At 47.8% G+C, this 23334-nt stretch overlaps 5 protein-coding genes across 6 annotated transcripts; 2 read left to right on the plus strand and 3 right to left on the minus strand.

Moving 5' to 3' along the window:
* The first annotated feature begins 380 nt into the window (after positions 1–380).
* On the plus strand, positions 381–11504 carry BDBG_02757 (uncharacterized protein). The gene is made up of 4 exons (XM_031720939.1): positions 381–5174; positions 5245–9626; positions 9694–9800; positions 9932–11504. The coding sequence occupies exons 1-4, from the start codon at positions 965–967 to the stop codon at positions 10014–10016; spliced, it is 8784 nt and encodes a 2927-aa protein (XP_031577289.1). The 5' UTR covers positions 381–964; the 3' UTR covers positions 10017–11504.
* BDBG_02756 (uncharacterized protein) lies at positions 461–769 on the minus strand (the record flags this gene model as incomplete). Its single annotated transcript, XM_031720938.1, has 1 exon — positions 461–769. One exon carries the CDS (start codon positions 767–769, stop codon positions 461–463), a length of 309 nt encoding a protein of 102 aa, XP_031577288.1.
* BDBG_02758 lies at positions 10831–13846 on the minus strand. Of its 2 annotated transcripts, XM_031720940.1 has the most exons (7): positions 12846–13846; positions 12660–12778; positions 12540–12601; positions 12455–12480; positions 12032–12381; positions 11626–11954; positions 10831–11545 (listed from the first exon to the last, which is right to left on the minus strand). In XM_031720940.1, exons 1-6 carry the CDS (start codon positions 13018–13020, stop codon positions 11673–11675), a joined length of 1014 nt encoding a protein of 337 aa, XP_031577290.1. In that variant the 5' UTR covers positions 13021–13846; the 3' UTR covers positions 10831–11545; positions 11626–11672. The 2 variants fall into 2 exon arrangements, with proteins under 2 accessions (XP_031577290.1, XP_002626581.1); XM_002626535.2 differs by having other exon boundaries at positions 10831–11954.
* BDBG_02759 (uncharacterized protein) lies at positions 13387–20607 on the plus strand. The gene is made up of 4 exons (XM_002626536.2): positions 13387–14219; positions 14464–15671; positions 15734–16172; positions 16225–20607. The coding sequence occupies exons 1-4, from the start codon at positions 14153–14155 to the stop codon at positions 20235–20237; spliced, it is 5727 nt and encodes a 1908-aa protein (XP_002626582.1). The 5' UTR covers positions 13387–14152; the 3' UTR covers positions 20238–20607.
* Positions 17684–23281, minus strand: BDBG_02760 (palmitoyltransferase pfa3). The gene is made up of 3 exons (XM_031720941.1): positions 22853–23281; positions 22270–22791; positions 17684–22166 (listed from the first exon to the last, which is right to left on the minus strand). The coding sequence occupies exons 2-3, from the start codon at positions 22472–22474 to the stop codon at positions 20713–20715; spliced, it is 1659 nt and encodes a 552-aa protein (XP_031577291.1). The 5' UTR covers positions 22475–22791; positions 22853–23281; the 3' UTR covers positions 17684–20712.
* Between the last annotated feature and the right edge of the window lie 53 nt (positions 23282–23334).

Genomic DNA, 23334 nt, shown 5'->3' on the forward strand with positions numbered 1-23334 from the left:
TCGGTACTCCGTACAGCAAAACCGGCCAGCACCCGCCCGTACAATAGTTAACTAATAATAAAAAGTGGCAGCAAACCGACCATGGTTCTGAGCGGCGAGAGTGGAAATGTCTGCTCCATTATTATTATTTAATATTATTTAATATTATTACTACTCCGTATCCATCGTGCGGATGTCTTTGGCTGCAAATCAACGTCGTACTAAGGAGTTCAGGAGCCAGGCAGTCTATTATTATTATTATTATTATTATTATTACTACTACTGCGTAACTTATGTATGTACCCCGGCAAAGGACCCATCGCGCCTCCTTAGGAGCTTCAGCCAACAGGAGCGGGTTGCAAGGCCGCTATTATCCCGCCAAGACAGGACTCATCGTACCAAACCACGCATCTACCGCTGTCGGTTCTGGAAGACTTCTGGGTCCGAATAACCTTAAACCACCACCACCCACTGCGGCCAGCTATCGCAACTCCAACCTTTGAACCCTATTACTGTGCTGTGTACTCCGTACAGTTCGCCCGTGCTGTGCTGCTCTCCTTGGGTCTCCCTTCTTGAGATTCTCTTGTCGCTTTTTTTTCGATTCCTGTATCGCAAGGACGCCGACAATGAGCCTGCTCCTCTCTGAACACCTTGCCAACTGTCGTAGAGCTTGTGGTAAACCAACCACTTTTCCTTTGTTATCGGCGTCGCCCGCCCCATCAGCTCGTGCACTATACCCCCTTGCAACGCCCAAGTCTATCCCGGGTCTGACTTTGGTTTCTTGGAACATGGGCTAAAATAAGGGAGCTGAACTACGTTAACATTTGTACTGACGCCCTTTCTCTTTTCTTTGCTTCCTTCTCCCTAGGCTCGAGGCTTCTGATCTAGATATACTACATTGCCCTCCTCCTCGATGTCATGCCGAATAACTTCTGTCCAACAGGCTCAAGTCTATCACAAGGTGCTGTACCACTTGTGATCCATCATGACGATCTGGAGCCCCACCGCGATCTTGGTAGCTCTCCTCCTCCTCTACCTTGTTTCCTTTATCCTCTTCGCCATCATCCGCATCGCCACTGGGGTTTCCATACAACGCGTAGGCTACTTCTCTCTCCGACGTATTGCCTACTCGCCAAAGGAAGGGGTTGAAGTTAGCGTCCGCCTACTAGGTTTATCTCTCCATCGACCATCGTTTGCGCAACCGACATGGATCAGCTTGCGGCTGAAAGAGCTGGCCTTGACTATCGATCCCCAAGTGCTTAACAGTGGCAGCCGTGATGCGACCCAGGCCCCGCAGAGCGAGGATTCCGATACCGGTTCGGAGAAGGATGATGTGTTGGGCGCAGGTTTTCAATCCCAATCCGGACCCGGTCATAAGACGCGGAGCAAGGCGTGGAAGCGGTTGACTGTGGTAAAAGAATGGATTAAGCGCTTGCATCGATGGATACAATGGCTGGTGATAATGGATGTTGTGGCTTTAGATACGATTCTCAAGGTTGTGGATGCCGGGGAGATCCATATTGGAAGACTCACGATGGCTGTTGACACAAGGAAGAAAATGATGGCAAGGGGGAAGCTATTCCGACACAAGAAGGATCCGCGTGGGGACCAGCGGCCAGCGGAATGGATTTTTAATGTCCGGAATATTTTACTTGCCGCGGATGGCTGCGAACCCGTCGAAATTGTGGACAATATTGGCTTGAACATCCATGGCCTTCTCCATAAGGATTTGGAAGGCCTGAGGGATGTCTCCATTGCCATTAAAGCTGGAAGATTACATGTTCCGTATGACGACTTGATGAAGCTGGCTACGAGCGTGAGGGCGTCTCTACCTGTTCCAAAGAATGCTGCTGGCGAGCCAACCGAAAACGGGATCTCCTTTGCAGATATCGTTGAGGAGCTCGATCAGCCAGGGAGCCGTGAAGAAGCGATCGTGCAGACCGTCGCCGATTCAAGAGAGTTTCTCAGTTCATTATTACGTGGAATACAAGAAATACAGGTAGCGCTGAGCTTCTTCCGGCTATCTCAAGTTGTCGAGAGCGTACATCCGAAAAGGCCGCTCTATCTCAATGTTGTCACCCACGAAATTGGGATTGATTTTCACCGGATGGATCCTAACCGCCCTGCTCATCGCATGTACTTTCAACGAGACGACATTGCCCATCAAGCTCTCCTTGCCGCTATATCATTGTCCGTTTCACTCGACGACAATATGGGAGAAACGGATAAGATCCTTTACATCCCCATGGCTACAACTACCATCAAGACCACGTTCCCCTCCAAGACTGTATCGTACTCCGAGAACAGAGGGGTTGCTGAACGGAACACCAATGTCCTTTTCGCCAATCTCGTCGTGACCTCCCCTTCTATTGATGTTGAGCCAAAACATCTGTCGCAAATACTATTCATCCTCCAAAAGAGAAAATCTCCCCCCCGAAGCAAGACCCGAAATAATCACATTATCATTTCTCATCTTCTACCAAAAGCGAGTATCAAATTATCGGTTCATGAGCCTGTACTTCGATTTGTTCTTCCACTTGCAGACACTGGCCAGGATCATAGTTACAATATGCTCGTTTCCTCCATATCCTCCATCTCCCTAGATATCGAATCGTCACACTCTGCGGAGGAAGGAATCCACTACTCCTTGTCTTCGATCTACCGGGTGGCTGCCCACCAACTTTATTACCAGACCTTTTTTGGATCGAAATATCGTCTATTAAATACCGAAACAATGGAAGTCAAGATCCACCTCAACGCATCTCCAGAAGTCTGTGTCGTCGCTTCCGGGAGTTTAAACACTTTTTCCATCCATCTGGTTAGTGGGGAAGTTAGCCGTGGTGTACATCAAGTAATCGACCAGTTCCATTCACATGTCCAGTCGACAAAGTTGTCGACATCTCTTGATGCCAACCCACCCAGCCTTCTAAGGCGCCTACCTCCGTGGCTTCTGCAATTCCAGTTTGAGGCTTCCGGGTTTAGTGTTGAAGTGGCTGGGATTGATAACAGCATCGGGACGACCACGCGTGGCATGGTTCTGCAGCTGCAGGGGTGGACGGCCGATTATCAATCGCAGAAATCAGAGCCACATCAAAGATCGGTAAAACGTCGAACTCCAAGCCATTCCACAACTACAGATGAACATTCGTTCCGATTCACCTCATCTTCTTCCGCCTCTCGAAAGTCTCTCCAAGGCCAGGCTGATGGGAGACGCTTGGCATTCCATGTTCGTGGCCTGGAAGGATTCGTGATGGAGTCTGCAGATTTCATGGAGCCAGAGTCGTTCATTTCTGTTCCCCGTTTTGAAGTGGCGTTAAGCACATCGAGCGACCTACAAGGCCCTATATTCCATATCAACTCCACTGTTAAAGCGATATACCTTGACTGTTCCCTTTATCGGTATTATGCTGTTGGGATTGCCGTTTCTGTATTACGGGATGCCTTTCTACGTCCACGGACTGCCAAACCCTCAGCCCCGAGTAACCTGCCTGGCGCGACGAAAAAGTTTGGGCCTCTTGACGCTCCCATTAGGCTTATGTCGGCTGAGCTTATTACCGTTGACATAAAAGCATCTCTAATCCAGATTAAATGTACGATGCCAGCGGATCCTCCAATGATGCTCCAAATATATGGATTCGCTGCTGGGCGCCACCGGTGGTCTGCCCCCTTTATGCGGTCACAGCTTATTCGCCTCCATGCCGAAGCCCCGAAGATACAAGGCACATGGGCTCGAATCGTGAGTGTTAATAACATTCGAGTGGGGTTGCGGGAAACTCGACGGAAGCCAGACGGGAGCGTCATTGAAGAGAAGTCTGTTGATGTTTCTACGGAGTTCATACGGGTTGCTGTACCTCATCAGATGATAATGTACCGCATATTCGACAACTTTATCAACACCGCCAAATCTGTGCAACAGCTGAATCATCGCTTCAAAACAAGGACGAACGAGTATGTCCTGGAAAAACACCCCGAGGGACCGAAACGTGTACCAAGGATTTCGCTTCGCAGTAAAGCTCTACTTTTTGAGCTGGAAGATGATGCTTTCGAATGGAAATTAGGGTGTATTTATCGTCTGGGTCTTCTAGAACAGAAGCAACGTCTGGCTCGAGAGGAAGCATTCTACATGAAAGCCAAAAGGCTAAAGGAACTCCAACAACGACAAGCATCTTCTCGATACCGGACGCAGTCGAGTCATGCCATTCCGGGCACTCGTTCTACGGCCCGTTCAAGAAAGAGGGGTGAGCAAGTGAGAAGCAAAAGCGCAGATGGACGACCCCGTTCCGGATCTGAACCGAGGGGACGAAGACCGACTCGGACTGTACGATATAATCCTGAAGGCGTGCCGTCGATATCGGACTCGTTCAAAGTTTCTTCCGAAGAGGCGCTGTTCAAATTACAAGAACATAATGCCAGGAGTTGGAGACTTCGAATTGATACCTCTATGCGATTTCAAAATACTGCGATTAAAGAAATTAGAAGTATGTTTTCGGGTGCAGATGAACCTCCCGAGGATATGCATGACGACGAAAATATCCTGAATGTTCCCAATAGACCTGGGCTCCTATCGGCCCTGATTAGTGATGTGCATCTCGTTATTGATAAACCTTCTTTCCCCATCAATGAATATCCACATTTCCTGCATAGGATAGGAAAAGGCATGCCCTTGGACATGAAGTATTCTCTATTGATCCCCATGAACATTCAACTGGACATGGGCGAAGCGCGAGCAAACCTTAGAGATTACCCTCTTGACCTACTACACATCCCCGGCCTTCGCCACGGTCAATCCCCCCGCCTCCCAAGTTGGTCTCTGCGGACCGATGTCGTGATCGCCGAAGAATTCCGGGACTATGAGTCCTCACGCCATGTTATGGTTAACATTGTGCCACCAAACGAAGGGTCGGATGGCGTCATGCACACTGGGTTTTCCATCGATGTTCGACGAACGGTATCGCCCGTCAAGACCTACTCAGATGCCATCTTTGAAATTAATACGAGTTTACCCACTAGCATATCTTGGGGGATGTCATATCAACCTGTCATTCAGGATATGATGAAAATCATAGAGGGCTTTTCGAAACCGGAGATTGACCCTTCTGAGCGTGTTGGGTTCTGGGATAAAATTCGTCTAAGTTTCCATTCTAGAATAAATGTTGTTTGGAAAGGGGATGGAGATGTTCACTTGCGGTTGAAAGGTATGTTCCCTCAAGTTAGGCCACGTTAGTTCCCTTAGTATACGTTTTTTTTACTGATATGTCAATGCAGGTTCTCGCGACCCTTATGTAGTCACTGGTTATGGTGCAGGTTTTGTAATGTGCTGGCGCAAAGACGTGCAGTGGGAGATACACACAAGAGATGACCCCAGAGAGTTTATGGCGGTCACAGGTGGAGAATACGTTCTCGCGATTCCGGACTATAGCCACCAAGCTCGCCATTCATACGATGCAACTTTTGATTCTGACAGTACATCGCTCAGATCATCAAAGGATGCCTCTCTTTTTAAAAAGGTTATCATGAAGCTCTCTGGGAATGTCCGGTGGCTTTCCGGGCTTGTTTTCGAACGGAATATCAACGCTTCGGAACGCTCGTTTGATTTCAAACCACATTATGATGTTGTTTTGAAGAACCCACGATACATACCCCCCGACGACCTCAAGGATTACGATGCTTTCCGTGGATTCCGAAGCAACCATATTCATTTGTCACTTGCTGTTGTGGCCCCAGTATCTCGAGTTTGGTCTGTGTCGAATCGCGAACCGTCAACAAGCTACAATACGGTCCATTTGACACCAAGGTTCTTCACGCACTTTTTTAGCTGGTGGTCACTGTTTTCTGGGGTCATGTCGTTGCCTGTTCGGCAGGGGCCCCTCTGGCCCGGTGTGACCAAAACGAGCAAGAAGTTTGGCCGCCATTTGGCTACTGTCAAGTATAATTTGTTTCTCTCCCCACTGTTTGTGGCGCATATTTACAAGCACAAAGATGCCGAGGACTACAGCGAGGAAGTGGTGTCTGCCACTGGAATTAAAGTTCGCCTCGACAGCTTTATGCTGGACCTCCATCAACGGAGGGAGCTAGTCAATGTGATGGTTAAGGGACGCTCGAAACAAACCAAAGCGAGCACCATGCGAATCAACCGAGCCCAGCTGGATTTCATTTCTGCAGATTTCAGAGCAGTATCGGTGGCTATTGCGGGAACAAACCTTGCAGACGTCGACGCTGCCGATGGCATCTTGTCCTCTTTTCAACAACCAACTGCTCCCGCTGATTTATCTCGATTCACCATTCCAGATCAAGACTTCAACTGGGTTGATATGGATGATTTCGTTGAACTTGACTGGATGCTCATTTCAGAGTCCAATCCTCGCACCCGAATCCTACCTCTTGCATACTCTCCTCGATTCTCTTATTTCCGACAAACAGACCATGAGGAACGGGGTGTCGATGAAACCGGTTACAGCCCCTTCGGAGACGAACCGTCACACCATTGCGTGATGTCACAAGACAATGATCCAAGAAGGGTACAGATGGAACTAATCAAGGAGCGCCTTGATAGTCTTGATGCACAAATTGTCGCCCACAACCGGATGATCGGAGAACAGGAACTACGAGTTGTTCGGGATAGTCATGCTGCTGATGGCCTCAAGAGCCAGTATGAACTCTTCGTTAGACAGGGTGAATCACTGCAGCGACGAAGAAAGTTTTTAGACGACGGGTTACAACGCCTTCGGAAACAGCTTGCGGGTGATGCAGAGTCGAATGGCCGAGGAAGTGAACGTAGCCACAGAACTCCAGCCTCAGCCATGGGACAGTCGCCCTCATCTGAACAAGGGAGCGACGATGCTGAGATCGATGGGCTCTATGCCTCACCAAATGACGAGTTCATTAGTGACTTCGACAACCGCTTCATCATTCACAATATTCAGTTGAAGTGGAACAATTCTCTCCGAAACATCATTCTTCGCTACATCCATCAGGTCAGCCAGAGACGAGGGTTTGTTTATTACATGTCTCGACGAGCGGTAAAGTTTATCCTGGATATCGTAGAAGAACAAGGAAAATCAAAACTGCGATCACGGGAGGCAGGCAAACAACCACCGTCTACGTCCGCGTCGCCGTCGGATTCCGATGAACAACAGCCTGACGACGATGAAATCTCAGTTGAAGATCGCATCGAGCAACTTCTTAACGATGCCAAACGTTTTGTTAATGCTGATGACCCGACACCTAAGGAAACGAGACGCCAGTCATCAATTGCTGAAGCGGGCGATAAAATTGCCCCAGACTTCACACCGCAGAACAGTTACCATCTTCGCCTGATCGCGCCACAGATCCAGCTGCAGAGTGAAAAGAATAAGAAAGCTGTCGCCCTCGTTACGGCCAAGGGCATGCAGTTAAAGGTTGTCTCGATCATGGATAAACATCGCGTATCTGATGATGTTTCCGGCCTGGTACAACGTCGGTTCACTCTAGATATGGACAGTGCCCAGTTCTTCGTAACCACCCAGAAAAGCTTGTTCAAACATCTTCATCTTTATTCCGGTAATAGGTACGGAAACGCGCCAGGCTCTGCATGGCCTCCTTGGGTGTCTCTTGAGTGCATGTTTGATTTCGACCTGGATCCATCTGGTTTTTCAAGAATTATCCAGAAAACTTCTGCAAGCCTGCGGTATGACAAGTACAATACACTGAGATTGAAGTATAATGAGAAGATTGCGAGCGAAAACGATGAAGATAACCCGGTAGACCTTCCAACCTACAACGAGGACCGGATGGATCAAATCTTGGTTGAGTTTTCGCATGTGCGGGCGATATGTGATTCTGATCAGTACTACTCCATGTATATCATTGTGCTTGACCTTCTACTTTTCAGCGAACCGCTTGAAAAAGTACGAAGCGAGAAGCTCGAAAAGATCATGCTTGCCTCGGATTTCAGTGACTTAAGAGGTGCTCCTCAGATGGTGAGCCGCCTGCAGCAAAGGATACGTCAACTCGAGGAAATCAAGAATGTGTTCCAAATACAAGCCAAATACCTCGACTCTCAGGGGTGGCAGGATTGGATCGCGCTGGAACGTGATTTAGCACTATGCGAAGATGAATTGTTCTTCATCATGAAAGCTATCACGACCTCACAGCGCAAAAGTGAGGAGCGAACCGTGTCACACTCGAGTGGGGTCTTGCGCTGGGCCTTGTCAGCATCCGAGCTCGTGTGGCATCTAATGACGAGCCCTCAAGAGCCTCTTGTGGAGTTCCAATTGCGGAATGCGTCGTATGCGCGGACTGACAACATCGATGGGTCGAACCGGAATACGATAGAGATTCAACAGATCTACGGTCTCAATCTTCTCCCCAGTGCAATCTACCCGCAAATGATTGTTCCCTACCTGGATGAGCACAGAAAAACTCCGCAAAACGAGGATGACAATTTGCTCAAGGTCGATTGGTTCATGCTCGAAGCTGTCGCTGGGATACCTGTATTGAATCATTTCGAAGTAACTTTGTTGCCATTAAAAGTTCAGCTGGAAAGGGAGCTTGGAAAGAAGCTGTTCGAATACATTTTCCCCGGGATGGGCTCAAATGCGTTTGAAAACGGGGCGTTCTCACCGTTCATGATAAAGCACATGCGCCCGCAAGAGGATGGGTCGGATAGCGAAGAAGATCATACCGAACCCGCGACTCCCGCCAGTAGCACTGGAAGCGGCTCTGCGGATGACGCCCAGTCATTTATTTTAGGCCCTGGTGCCATGGAGAACCGTTTGAAACCCACTCTCACGTTCTCAGATCATCGCCGATCGGTTTCGCCTTCGCAACGAACCAAGGGCCTTGCGATGACGCCCCTCCACAAGGACAATCCACGCAGGCATCTAGCTGCGGGCGACAGACCACGATCGGCATCTCGCCCCTCGACAAGTCGTATACCAAGGAAGGCATCTGCCGATAATCTCCGCCCCCTGAGTAGGAATGCCACTGACAGATCGTTAGTGTATGTAAACGGGGCTGAAGAGAGGGGCAAGAAATTCGGGTTGGCGAGGTCCTCAACCAAATCTTCCACTACAAATGGCGATAAGACCTCCGATGACCTATCCCAGATGATGTCCCGTGCTTCTAACTTCATGACTTTGGCTCATGTTAAAATCAACGATGTTGTTCTCTGTTTGAGTTACAAAGGGAAAGGGGAACGCAATATCGAGGATGTGCATAACTTCGTCTTTAGGCTTCCCGTGCTTGAATATCGGAATAAGACCTGGTCAAATCTTGACCTTGCTCTACGACTTAAAAAAGATGTTATCAAAGCACTCATCTCTCACACTCCCGCAATCCTTGGCAATAAACTATCACATCACCGCCCAAACAAACAGCAACAAATACGTCTGCGTGAACTCGCTTCCTCGACCCAGGTCCTCAGCGTATCTGACAGCTTCGCAAACACACATACCGCACCTTCTTCAGATGGAGGAGGCAGTTTCATCAGTCACAGCTCCGCCAGCGAAAGATCAGAATCCCCCCCTCGTCGTTCCTTCACCTCAACTGCCTCACCCCTTGGCCGCTCAAATTCAGTGACATCTAGTGCAGCGCGATCTTTAACGATGCCTCACATCATATCTGACTCGCGGTCCGCCAGGAGTGAAAACATCGATCCCCGCGATGATGTATGTGATCCCGCTAATCCCTTGAATAGTTGACCTTGCTAATCAAATTGCTGTAATCGGTATGTAGGGTTCCCACCTCTTTTTAGAATCGGTCCCGAGACCCCGTACGAGTGATAATCGATCTCTACGCCAACTCAATGGGGGTGGGGATGATGATGATTCTCTAGCCGAAGGGTGAGCTCCACCTCTCCGTGCGAATTTGCATTTCCAAGTTTTACCACGTTTTCACGTTTTTGGCCGATGTTTCTTAGCATATTGGAGAGTGCTCAAAGAAACTGACATGTTGCGTCTGTGTCTTTCTCTAGACGACGGAAAAATTCTCTGGCCCGTATAGGACAGAAGCTGATGGGCTCTCGAGAACCCCGTGGCCCTTCCCTTGAAAGAAAATGAAACTGGCCCCATAAATCTTGGCCAATGGACTTTCTGGGCCCTACCCGTGTGGGGCACCGCACCTTAAACGAAACACTCAGATACCTTCCTAGTTTACATCCCTACTCTATGGCTTTCCTCAAAACGCTAAGCCCGACACCTACTTTCAACAATAACCATCTCATTCATAGATAATCACCCTCTTTCTTATCTTATTTCTTGTTTTCTTGACATCAGTTGCATTGCGGGTGGGACCCCAACATTGGCAGGAAGAGATATGTTTTAAAACACAGCATATAAATGGCGTTTCTCAAATCTCCTTGTTGTATGGACGGCTTGACATACGAACTCTTTTATTACCACTACCCTTCTCGCGTTTATTGGCCCTACTTGACCATTGTGTGTTGTTTGGGTGGATATCTAAGCTCTTGTTTATCTTTTTTACTTTCTTTACTTTTTTTTTAATTTTCTTTTTCATCTATTCTTTCCTAGGTTCTCAGATACATGCATGCATCTTAACTGGGGTATACTTTTGCTTCTTGTTTTGTCTAAGTTTATCCCTTATCTATCTGACAGCGTATCATTCCTATTTCAACATTTATACCAGTTTTCATTCCTGGACAAAGGGACTCATTTAGGCGCACAGTTCGCAGCCCGCTTTATAAATCTTCCCTTTCCAACGCTACGGAAGAAGCGAATTATGGGGAAATTTCCGCCCTGCGACGACATATTTATTTTAGAAAAAAAAAAAAAATGAAAAAAAATGAAAAATGAAAAATGAAAAATGAAAAGAAAAGAAAAAAAGACGAGAACTCGTTTTCCAACGAACGCTTATCCTTCCGTGTTCTATGGACAATATTTCCTCTACCTTTCTTCTCTTCCTTTTCGCCTTATTCCCATCTCGTTTCCTAAGAAATTATTTAGCATATCGCACGCATATATTCAGGTGTCGGTCAGTCAGTCAGTTGATTTTGTGTATGGACTTGGGACTCTGTCTTCTCTCTTCTTTTTTCTCCTTTCCTTTCTTGTCTGTGTTACTGTTTCTTTCTTCTTTCTTCCCCCTTTCTCTACTTAGCCAAATTTATGCATAACCATCTTGCATTCATGGAATTTCCCTTTTGAGAACACGAGTTGCTTCCAACACCTGTGATAGAGTGTCCAAAGCGAGAGCTAGGTTTTTGCCGAACAAATAAAATTTTGTTGTAGTGCTCGAACTGTTCTATTTACATTTCGATTGGTATCCTGATTGAAAGAGCATACATAGGCTGATTAGTAGCTTGCTCTACAAGTGTGATCTGGGCAATTGGGTTATGAGTCGCATATAGATACGTTCGAAGAGTTCCTACGGGCAAGGGTGAGCGGAATCGGATTTGCGAGCTTGAAAGCCGTCCTGTGTAAAAAGAAAATCGCTTCTTCGGGTGTTTCATTTATTTAATTTTACAAGCATAAGTGACTAATTACAAAGAATAACTAAGAGAACTATTATGGTGCCAAGAGGGAATGGTGAGAGTGAAGGGTATGTCTGTGGCAGTTACAGCAAGGGTGACATCCTATTTTTTCATAAATACATCTCCATTTTCGCAAAAAGAGAAAGAAAGAAAGAAAGAAAGAGGGAGGAAAAGTACTATACATTCTATCTATGAGGTATGGTAGTTAAGATACCGAAAGCTTGTATAATCAAACTTCTTCGCTTGTGGTTAACGACGACGTGCGGTCTGCCTCCCCACCAGTGTTCTGCGAATCTGGATTTTGAAAGGGGTGCATGGAAAACAAACGCCCAGATGTGGAGAGGAGACGGGTTCTCGGTTTCGGGCCCAGAATGTTGTCAGTATAAGGCTCCGTATCTAAGGTGATATTTTCTGCCCAGGCTGCCTTTTCTTTCCGTAGATCTGCCTGCACCCACGGAATGGTAATCAGGGTCCATATCCCAGCCCAAAGGATTGGGAGGCTCCATCCTATCTGAATGTGTGAAGAAGAAAATATGTTAGAAATTTCGATATGAAGCTGAAGTAGATGTCATTTGGTATTAAACTCACCACATAGGCAACATCTCTTGGAGTTGTAAATATTAATATAGTTGACACCGTGGCAAAGACAATTGATCCACCTGCCCAGAAACAATTCATCTCGAAAAGCATCTGTCTAAAATATGGGCTTGCTAGGTATCTGTTCCGAAGCGCTCGTCGATATTTCTGACCACCTGCACCATCCACCGCAACGATATCTTCTATTAGAACATATAGCGCGGTAGGCATTACGGAACCTTTGGGTGTGGACGATATTCGGAATGGCGCTTGGTATCCTTTAGCGCGGAGGATGTCAAGAGTTAAATGTACGATTCCGAAGTAATACATAACTGTAGGTAAGGGCATTGCGAGGAGGCGGACTAAAGAAGTTGATCATGTTAAAATGGAGGTTGTTAAATTGGGCATGTAGGATAATGTAAAAGCACTGCTTACTGAATGGTTCCTCTTGTACGGTTCCTCTAATATCGAGTTAGCTAACTGCCAAAGGGTCATGCATACGAGAAATGAAATGACATACACAATTAGTTCAACGGCGAGGATAAGCCACACTATGGTGAAGTTTATCTGGAAAAAATCTAACTGCAGACATTTCATGTTAGCCTCATGAGGTGCAAAAGACCACTTTCATACAACTTACCCATGATCGCCGGGCATTGAGTGGCCTTACGACAGACCCTTTCCTATACAGTGTATAAAATCGGTAGAAATATTCGGCGACAGCAACTCCACCCAATAGAGCCGTGCTTATAGTGAAAACTAACGGTGAAATGGAAGCATTGTTAGCCAGGCTGTTCAAAATACTCGGGGCCTCAGAAATTCCTACCTATATTGTGAGATAGGTCGGTAAGATACCATAACGTGAAATAAAGTATTAACGGCTGAGCCAGCGTGTCAATGACAAACATAATCCAGAAAAGTGTGATTGACCATTTGCGATCCCTCAAGGAGTAGGGAAGTTCCGGCGGGCCTGGAGCTGGCGGAATTGTAGCTTTGTCCATTTATGGAAAGTGTCATATACAGCATTCATATCGTGATAAGTTAATAAAAAATCTGAAAATAGGCAAATGGCTCGAAGAAAAATATGGATATGGTGTTAAGTTAAAGTTCAGGGCCTTCGAAATTGAAGTGTGAGGGAGCGAGCGGATACCAAGGCATGATCGAAACTATATATCCCGCGTATCCAAGATATTCTATCTATCTATAGCATCCGACATATTCATCAGTAAGCACATGCGTAGGAAAAAAAAAAATGACATCATTGCCACTCAAGGGCGTTGACATCATCGGCATTGTCGTGATTGGCCAATTTTCTTGAAAACACCTTTGGACGAACTCAACGTTCCCGGCGAGGGAGCAATTGGGCTCCGATATGTACGGAGCGCGGTGCAATAATAATGAACAAAAATGCAATCTAGGTGATTCAAGGCCTAGCGCTTTCAATTTCTGTATGCGAACCTTGCGCATTGCCCTCCTAGACTCGTAGTCTCGAGTGACAGCATCCAGGACATCGTGAAGCGAAATAAAATTGAGCCCAGAGGACAGCCTCTTTGCGTTGCAAGAGTGCCTCATAGTATTTTCTCATGACCTCTCTAGCTTTGTAGATAACCGCTGACGAATGATCAGCTTGGTATAGCCTGAAAGGAAGTCCTCCGGTTTCAGACGAAGGGATTGGATTAGCCTGGCCTTGTTGGTTTTATGTTCCATAGAATAAATATTATCACGGCATGCGAAAGCCAACAACATCCGGATCGCGCAAATTGATGATCCCCAGTGTCAGGCCCGGCTAAACCTTCCATTCGACAGTGAGATCATGTGAGTGTGCATGTGTTTGAATCCCTGCTAATTAGGAATTCAAAGCATCTACTGCGTATATAGTTATATATGTGACCAATATCAAAATCACGTCCGCAGTCCACAAATCACGTGACTATCAAAACCCAAGGTTGTTACGTAAATTTTGAGTCTCGCCACAAAGCACAGACCACCTACAGATTTGCGGAAAATATCAAACCCAACAAGCCAACATCACTCCAACGACGCAAGTTCGAATCCCGTCGCGGCGAAAAAGCAGGATGGCAGAAAAATATTTCTGATATTGAATTTCCCCGTTAAAAGGGGGATAATGCAAAGATGGCTCGGAGTTTGAGAGACCTTATCGAATTTTTGCTCGCGGAGATTTCGCTCTGTGGCGAACGAGGTGTGTTTTCCCCTTGCGCCAGTTCTTGCCCCTTTTTCATCCCTTACACACCAGTGGTCAAGATAAAGAAATGGTGATGCATAATGCATTTGATATGTTAGTCAATATCTTTGCAATTTATAAGTTTGTACTTTAACAGAACTCTCTTACTTTTGCAAATATGTTTCATAAGGGCCCGATGTTGATTTCCGGGAATTAGCACTTCTGGCTTTCCAAGTGCAGATGTACTAACCGATATATACAGGCGCTTCTCCTACGGATGTCCTTGCTTTTATTGATGACTTCTATGCCCAATCTGCAACCTCGAGTAATCGCCCTGCTCAACTTGCTGGAGCTGTTGGCCGCACGCCAAATGTGGACCGTAAGTTCAAACAAAAAGCATGGGTATGGCTGACCAGGCACCCAGAGGTTTCTGTTGGCCAGAACAGAGAAGGAAATAACCTTACCCTGGATGAGGTGAAAGGTCGGTGTGCCAAAAGCACTGCGGGGGAGCCATTTCCCAATTCACAAAATACTCAAACATCCGGAAATGGTGGCTCTTCTGCTGCTGAAACTCAGATACAGTCAGATTCCGACGACACACTTCGCGTGTTCGTTTCGGAGGAACGAATGTGGCTCGCGATCGCTGGGCACGAGATCGATCATTCAAGAATTCCTCCTCTGGAGTTCGCTCTTTTATCTATAATTGCTTCCCGGAAATGGCAAGGGATTATGCAGCTGGAATTACCTAAACTGAGCGGGCAAGATAAGCGCTCCGTCCCAAAGCGAACAGATTCTTTAAGCCAGAAGGGATATATCGAAAAAAAAGCTATCCAGTTTAAGTCGTCTCGTACAAGTTTATGCACACTCCGCCAATTTCTTCACTCGAAACCCTCAGATAAGCCTGGTGGGATGTCTGAGGAGAATACGAGTCCTGCTCCGGATGAGCTTTGCAATGTGATTGAGTTCCCTGTCCTCCTCGAAAAGCTATTTCATTTCCTGAAAGAATTCAAAGTCATTACACGGAGTGACTTGAAGGTAAAGCTTGGAATGGAGGATCACTGGCGCAGAAGGATTTTAGGAAGGGCCATTCGCAAGTTAGAAAGAATAGGTTGTGTTCGTCGTGTTAGGGCAGTGTCTCAATACTCCGATAAGATGAAGACTCGACATCAGTCGGTAATGCTTATCCGGGAACTTACCGATAATGACCTTCGAGTTTTCCTCGAAGACAGCCGCACCCTGATGACATACTTGGAGCAGGAGGATCTGGATGCTGCTGAAATGGACCAAGACCAAGGCCAACAAGATACGATTGATGAAATACCAGAGGTTAAGAGAGACGTCAGTACACCTGAAGTGGAATATTTGGAGCAGATGGAACGGGTGGTACCTAGATGGACTCCAGACCAAATTTTGCCAAATTTGATATTTGACATTGTGCACAGAAGTGGGCGAGAAGGGAGTACTAACTACGTAAGTGAGGTGAAAAGGCTTGTAAGCAATATTTGTCTTGAAACTGATTTGAATTATTCAAGGATATCAACATTGCTTGTATGGGACCATTTTACAGACGACCAATCGAGTATACAGTGAGTCGACTTGTCGAGACTTGGCAGGTTTCTCAGCCGCTTCATCTTCGACATCTCGCCCTGGTTCGAGATGTAGGGCTTCGTGGCACGATTTCGATGTATATCCATTATTCATTGCGAAATTTTAGTTCACTCGTGGACGAGGGCCAAGTGTCGTGGGAAGCAGTGAAACTTTCACCGGAGGCAAAACCTAGTGTCAAAGTTCCTCCTGTTGGTGCTACATCCCAAGTAGATGAGCACGGTTTCCTTGTGGATAAGATACCATCGAACCTCCTGAATAATGGTGACGCAACACTTAGAGGCTGTCTTGAGGTTGCGAAACCTTCGGATTATACTCCTAAGATATTCGACCCTGTTGTTAGACAACGTAATGATGGGAGTTGTGGTACGTGATGGCCCCAATATATGAAGTGATCTTATACTGATTCTTTCAAAAGCTGTGATTTTCCGAGGCAGGGTGTTGGGTGGAGAGCCCGAAAGATCTTCTGTTCATCTCGGGTTAGCCGGTTCATCAGCCGCCGAAGCGGAGACGGCACCAAGTACTATTTCTCGAGGACGGAAGCGTAGGGCTGTAGAAGCAGACCTTGACCGGCCAGGAGATGTCGTGGAGGACGTTATCGACAAAGGGAAAGTTGGGGGATCGTCGAAACGCCAGCGAAAAGTGAAGGAATTTGTTGATCCTTTTGCCGGTATGACTGAGAAAGAGAAGTTAGAAGCCCAGGGATTCGATGAGACTTGGACCGAATATAGCGTTCTTCTACTTGAACGGCCCGGAGCTGGTATCTTTCTAACTCCACCAGGCAAACGACGACCCATTGGGAAAGCTCGGGGTCGCCCGGGGCGAAGTCGCATTGCTGTCGTCAAATCAGAGAAACTGAAGGACCTTGATTGGTTTGTTAGCCAAAAAGATACTGAAGCTACCCCAGATGAACCCACGGAGGATTTGGAGACTAGTTTTGTAGCTGTCAATAACGAGGAAGCCGTTGCGGATCGATCTGTATCATTACCTCACCAAGAAACGGAAACCTCTCAACCCCCTGCGGCCTCCTCACCACGGCTGGTTGATCCATCTCAAAGAGGAGAGGATAACGATTTTCAGGAGGTACCTCCTCTGGTTGTTGACACCGTGACTAGTGACCAAATCGACAATCCTCTGGTTTCTAATAAGAGGAAATATACCGACATGGATGATGGTGAAGAAATATCCATGGCACCTCAAGCCGCCGGGCTTCCGCATAAAAAAAGGGGAAGGCAGCTGCGAAAGGGCCATCAAGCCCCGATTCCAGGGGGTGACAAGGCTTCTGGTCGGGACGTTAGAACTAGTCCGGCCGAACCAAGTGGGCGGGATTCCACTATTCCCCAAGCTGGGGACGAGCCGATGCAAACTTCACAAACTACAGCGGAGGATGGGACCCCCGCCGCAACTAGGCGTGAGAGACAACGAAAAGTTGACGACATCATTGTGAGCTCTGAGCAACCAGAGTCGCCTCAGGTAGTTGAAGATATGCCTAGTGAGAGTAATGGTGGACCCCCCCCTGAAGATTTACGATCACCCCCAACCCAGCCCTCTGCTACTACTCCTTCCCAGGATGTATGCGAATCAAACGATACACATAATGATATCCCCGAGCCCAGAGTGGAAAATAAGGATGCCAAAAGTAGCAAAACCCAAACCCAAACCCCAGAAACAGCCTCTCGCGCTTCTAAGCCCGTATCAGTTACTACTAGTGCCAAAACCAAGACCAAGAAAATAGATACTCAAGGGGGATCCATTGCGTTTCTTCGGAGGAAGATTGTCATGGATGTGGTAGAGAGCTCGGGCGGAGTGTACCCATATGGCACTGAGCTGTGGTACCCTTTCACTACCGCTTGGTTGAAGACTAAACAAACCGAAAGGCCAGACTTTCGCACACTTCGAAATTCAGTGAAATATATGATCGAGAGCGGGAAACTCCGCCAACTAACTTTCAGTGGGAGGAACAGCAAAGGGCTAGTGGTTACAAAGTCCATTATTGCAAAACCAGAAATTCATGCAACGGATCCAGCAGTCATAGATTTACAGAGGGCAATATTATCAGCCGACCCCCAGCAATACTTCCCCCCTGGCCCAGAGATTGATCCAACAATCAGGAAGTCACAAAAAATCACACAGTTGCCTGCAAGAAAGCTCCCCGACATTGAAGAAGAGATAACCGTTACTTTGCATCAAACGCCAGCGAGAAGTCGACCCCCTGAAATGAGGCCACCCCGGGCCCACAAACCAAAACCAGGACCCATAAAACGGCTTCGAAGTACTAAGCGCCGATCACATCCATATTCCGTTCTAAACTGGTTAACGTCACCAAACTCGGGCCTTGCAACTGGAACACGGACATCTGACGCTTCCAGGAGGCATCCCCGGTCAACCGCAAGGCTGCCACCAGATGCAATTATTTTCCATACGTTCCAATCATTCCATGCTCCAACCGGCACATTTGGAACCACATTCGCCCATACGCAATGGCGTAGCTTAACAACAACGGGACCCCGATCGGGCCAGACAATAATGAGCTTACCCGGAGACCTTGGAGATATTCTTTCCATGACGAGGAAACGTCAGCTTGATACGTCGAATCTCCCCGATCCTGTTTCTACCCGGGTATTTTCCGAAATTGATGCCGTAGGCAGATGGGAATCTAGGCACCCTGAACTATTCGACTTGCAGCGAGCTGGATGGAGATACATTAACCATGGGATACCGGGACCATTCGAGAGTGCTCCTCTCGACGGCTCGATTCGCTTTGAGGCGAATGAATCCCGACGGGTCTCAAAGGGACGACAAGCACCACTTGCCCAGACTCCACTTCGGACCCTGACATCATCACCTGCCGGGGTAACTCCATCAGATCGCCCCTCCGCTCGTCAAATCGCACCTCGTGGTCAGAGGCGGCCCGAACTACCCGTCAACAGACGTCTCGAACAATTCCAGGAGCCCAAAGCAGAGAAACGAACACCCAAAGCAACGGCTCCGACTGTTCGAAGAAGTAGACTCATCAAAGTTCTATCTAGTGATATTGTACAAAAGCTTACCGTTGCGATCGTTGTTGTTCGAACCTTAGCTGGTGGACTCGAGGGTAAAATGGTTGACTGGCAGCTTGTTACATTAGCTTTCCCAGATCACGACCCTAAATTAATCAGAGATCGCGGAAAGGCCATCCTTTCGCGAAATCGACTGCAAATGTCCAAAATGCAAAGCGATTTTCAAGAGCGGTTTGCAGAAGCGTACGAAAAGGACCAGGTACCCCGGATCGATTATGGTGACCTTCCCTCGTATGATTGGCAGTGGATCGTTGATTGGGCGAACAAGCAACTTGAAGGCCCAGGTTCAGATAACCTTCCGAGCCTACCAGCTACCCGCCAACAATTCAATAGCCTCTTTGACGTTCGCCCGGAACCCGTACAAACGCTTGACGAGCTGTTCCAACATAACGCCCCAGCGACGATTCCGCGAAAACAAGCTTTGCTAGCTGGAACAAACTTTGTAATCCCCGTCACTAAAACAGGCACGAAATGTGAGCGGCAATGGCCAAGAATTGAGCGCCTAAACATGGCTAAAACCTGGGTACGAGCGAACGTGATCACGCCGGAGGAGTCATATAACCCAGCCGAAGCACGACGCATTCTCGAATGCCTTGGTGAGGATCTCATTGGACAAGCGATACAGTCACTTATCACTGAACGGGTTATCTCCATGGGCAACAGGGGCCGGATTACTCCAGGGCGAAATTACGACGTCACAGAATACTTCGTGCATACATTCGGGCGCAAACGTGCCATCGAAGCAACCCAGCTGAAACGCGCAGTGACTTTCAAAACCACAATCCTGGACACACAGTTACATCTGGAAGGCAGATGCGCCGTGAACTACGACGCTGAGGACGGCGATATCCTCGTGCTAATCAACCTCTTCGCCGAGGGGCGAGTGACAATCTGGCCCAAAAACCCGCCACGGGATAAATACGGGCTGACAGACGGCGGCTACCTGACGCGCCTCATGGACAAGGGCAAGCTGCGCTTCGACGTCGACGTCCTTCCCGTCCCCGATCGCTACATCTACGGGAACCCTGTAAAACTGCCCCCAACAGCCCCGAGGGGCGATATGCCCGCCGACTTCCCCTTCTCTCCATCCACAGGCTCTCTCCCCTTCTGCAAGATCCCGCTCTGGTTCGATATCCATGGCAACTTCGTTAAGGTGCTTTGGGATCTGGTTGTTGCGGCAGTCGTGGGCTACCTTGCGTCTCGGCCGGGCCTCACCGCAGCTGGCATCAGCCGTATATTCCAGCCACATATTGCCGAGTGGGAGGTGGCTTTGGTTTTGGAGTGGATGGAAGAAGCTGGGGTCGTTGAGAGGCTGGGTGGGTTGTCTGGCTGGGCGGTGAAGGAGTGGTGGTGGATGGTTGTTCAGAACTGAAGGGCTTATCTTATCATGTACCAAGATTGAAGCTGTTTCTAGAGTCATGTTTGTACATACATGTACAAGTATCATATGCAGTACTATAGTTATTTTATACCTTTTGTTACCAGAAGGCTGGGCCTCTGGGGATCTCGTTGGTAAGTAATGTTAAATTGTTATGGTGAAGCGGAAACACGAACGAGAGAACATTTCTAGTAAATCTTGTAAATGAAACGATTACAATGAAAATCCTCAAATCCTGATAGTATATATATATACAGCGTAGGTCAAAAGTCAGAGATATGATCAAGTAAAGATATCAGAAAGAACATGTTCGGTCCACTTGAATTCATGATGCATTATTGAAAGTAAAATTAGTGAAAAAACGCGCCACCCTTTAAAACATATAAACTTAAAACCATAAGACAGCCATCAAGGAGAAGCATTAATAATATAAAATGTACATAAAAATAAAATAGCGCAAAGATATGCATCAATCCCAATCGCGCCACTCATCCCGGCCGCCTCCGCTAGTCCGCCCAAGTTCATCAAGCTCGCTCCGCTGGCTACCGGGCGTACTGTCGTCTTCCGAAGTCACTTCCCCGGGACGGGGGCGGGGAGACATGGGCCGCAGAGTTTTCATAGAAAGCCCCGTGCCGGGCCGCTGTGCATCCGTAGCTCTACCGCCCAAGGCTTGGTTATCAGTAGCGCGGCGCGAGACATCGCCGTATCCCCCACCACCTGGGGTATTGCCAGAGGATTGCCAGGTTTCTGATAGTGTTGAAGGCCGTTGCGGGAGAGCAATTGGATGCTGGTGGTGCAGTGGCTGGTGGTGCTCGCGCCACCGTTGCATTCTCCTGTCCTCTATTCGTTGCTTTATTTCACGCCATTTGGTACTAGCTTCCCAATGCCAGCCGTCTCCGGTGGTGTTGCATATGGGCAGAAACCAGAGCAGAGGGTTCGTACCGAAGAGATGCCTCAGGTTCCGGCGCCATCCGAGGTCAAATGCGTGAGGGAGCTTTTCTCCGTCCTGTTCGTCTAAGTATTCGTCGTATCGTGCTCTTTCGCGAGCATGTTCGAGCTCTTCGTAGGAGTGGTAAAGGGATTGTTGTGCGGGGGATAGAGTTTGGTTTTGGGCGTACGGTTGGGCGTGCTCGGGATCGAAATGTCGTTGTGGAACGGTTGGCGAACTGCGCTCTTCACCTTCCTCTTCGCGTGTCACGCCGGGGATAGCGTTGGCATGCGCATCAAGGAGTTGGTGACCATAGGTTTGGAAAGTATGGCCAAGGGTGTGCTTCATGTGCCCGTTAACAGCGCTGGCTCGTTCTTGCCTTTGACGGTCAAACGATTTGCGGATGGGTGCGAGGTATCTAGTCTTTTCTAAACATTCTATCGTTGTCATGCCTCGCGCTGCAAGGCTGATATGCCAGGCTGTGAATGCAGATAAAACAAGGCCGATTACCCCAGCTATGACGGCCAGGAGAATATTGGTGACCGGGCCGAATGAATCGATATAACGAGAGTTGTTCAATATCTCCGTCCAAACCCAAGTTGCAGAAACTGCAAAGCATACCCAGCAAAATAGACATGTATATATTAAAAATAACAGAAATGCTTTGTAGTTACGGAACCCGACGCAAGTAGCTAGCCAAGGGCAATGGTGATCCATTTTGAGAACACAGCGCTTGCATGATGAGCAGTGATGAGTGCGATCCGGTTTAACGCACAGGCACTTTTTACAGTACCTCCTACCACCCGTCGAGCTTACGGTCAGGGATGTATATTCGGGCGTTTCCGTTGTGGGAAGAGAGCTATAGTCATGTCGGTTCCCGCGACTACTCGTCCGAGGTCCCGTTAAAGGAGAGCCGGGGTCTGTGAAGACGGCTATAGTATACGATGCGTTTGAAAGGAGATAAAAGATTATTCCAAGAGCCGACGTCCAAGGCCCTAGTATTATATGTCAGAGAAATACATTCAAGATCAAAGCACAGGCATATGAAGCTTTAGTGGTGGGTTCTTCGAGATGGATGGAAAGTAATCCGCAACGTACCAATCCACCTGGACTTCGCCGGTTGCATTCCCATCCTTGCTTCCACATACACAGACCATGTCGTAAGCCCATAGACAAATGCCAACGGAAAATATGTACACAAGTTACAGCAAAGGCGTTCACATCGTCGCGCAAAATCCCGGCACTTCCGCTTCGAGGGCGAAAGCGGAGGGCTTGGGGGAGGCACGGCAGAAAACGCCTCCATCTTGTCAAAGGTTCCGCTTAAACCGAATAGAAAAATTATATGTATCTCATTGGGGGAATATAGTATTCATTGTTAAGGCGAACGTAGACGTAGGCGAGCCAGAGACAAACTGGACAGCTCGGATCGTAAGTCGTAGGCAGTAACTTAGGGAACACAGAAACCGCGGATCAAAAGTATCGAAATAGAAAACGAGCTGGAAGGAATGGACGGGATGGAATCGAAAAGAACGCGTATTTATTTAAGAATCGGGGGCTCGTAGTACGGAGTGTTTTCCCCCGTCGTCGTCGTCGTCGTCGTTTCGTATCTTGGAGTCGATGCTGCGCGCGGACATCATCAGCCTTACAAGCCGCTTATCTAACTAAGCCTTGGCAAACACACCAACAGTTTGTATAGTTTCTATTCTCCATTCAGTTACACAAGCAGTGTACTGACTGCTCTTGTTATTTCCCATGATTAGAAAAATAAGCATCCGTAGGGGCCTTTCAAAGACCCAACTTCAGAGCATCAATAATGGAGTTCGCGGGGAAGATATCCGTGGTGTGAATTCCAAACTAGCTCAATGGAGAGTGCCATCGAGGTCGTCAAAAATGATCACGCTAAGTATAAATATCCCAAGCAAATCCGCATGAAAAGGGTCCTGGGATGTTGTTCAGCGTTCAGCATTAGCAATCAGCATGGAATCTAATTCCGCCGTCACTTATAAGGCGCAACCAAGACAGCAAATACAAAGTTTTTGAAAACCCGCGAGAACGGGACGGGGAAATGGCCAGGATAGCTCCCCGGGCCGCACCGAAGCTGGGATGTATTAGAAATCAACCACGATGGAAAGGAGAGGATGAAATTAGTGGAGACTATTAATT

Source organism: Blastomyces gilchristii, assembly GCF_000003855.2.
Source record: "Blastomyces gilchristii SLH14081 genomic scaffold supercont1.4, whole genome shotgun sequence".
In the NCBI taxonomy this organism is placed as follows: Eukaryota; Fungi; Ascomycota; class Eurotiomycetes; order Onygenales; family Ajellomycetaceae; genus Blastomyces; species Blastomyces gilchristii.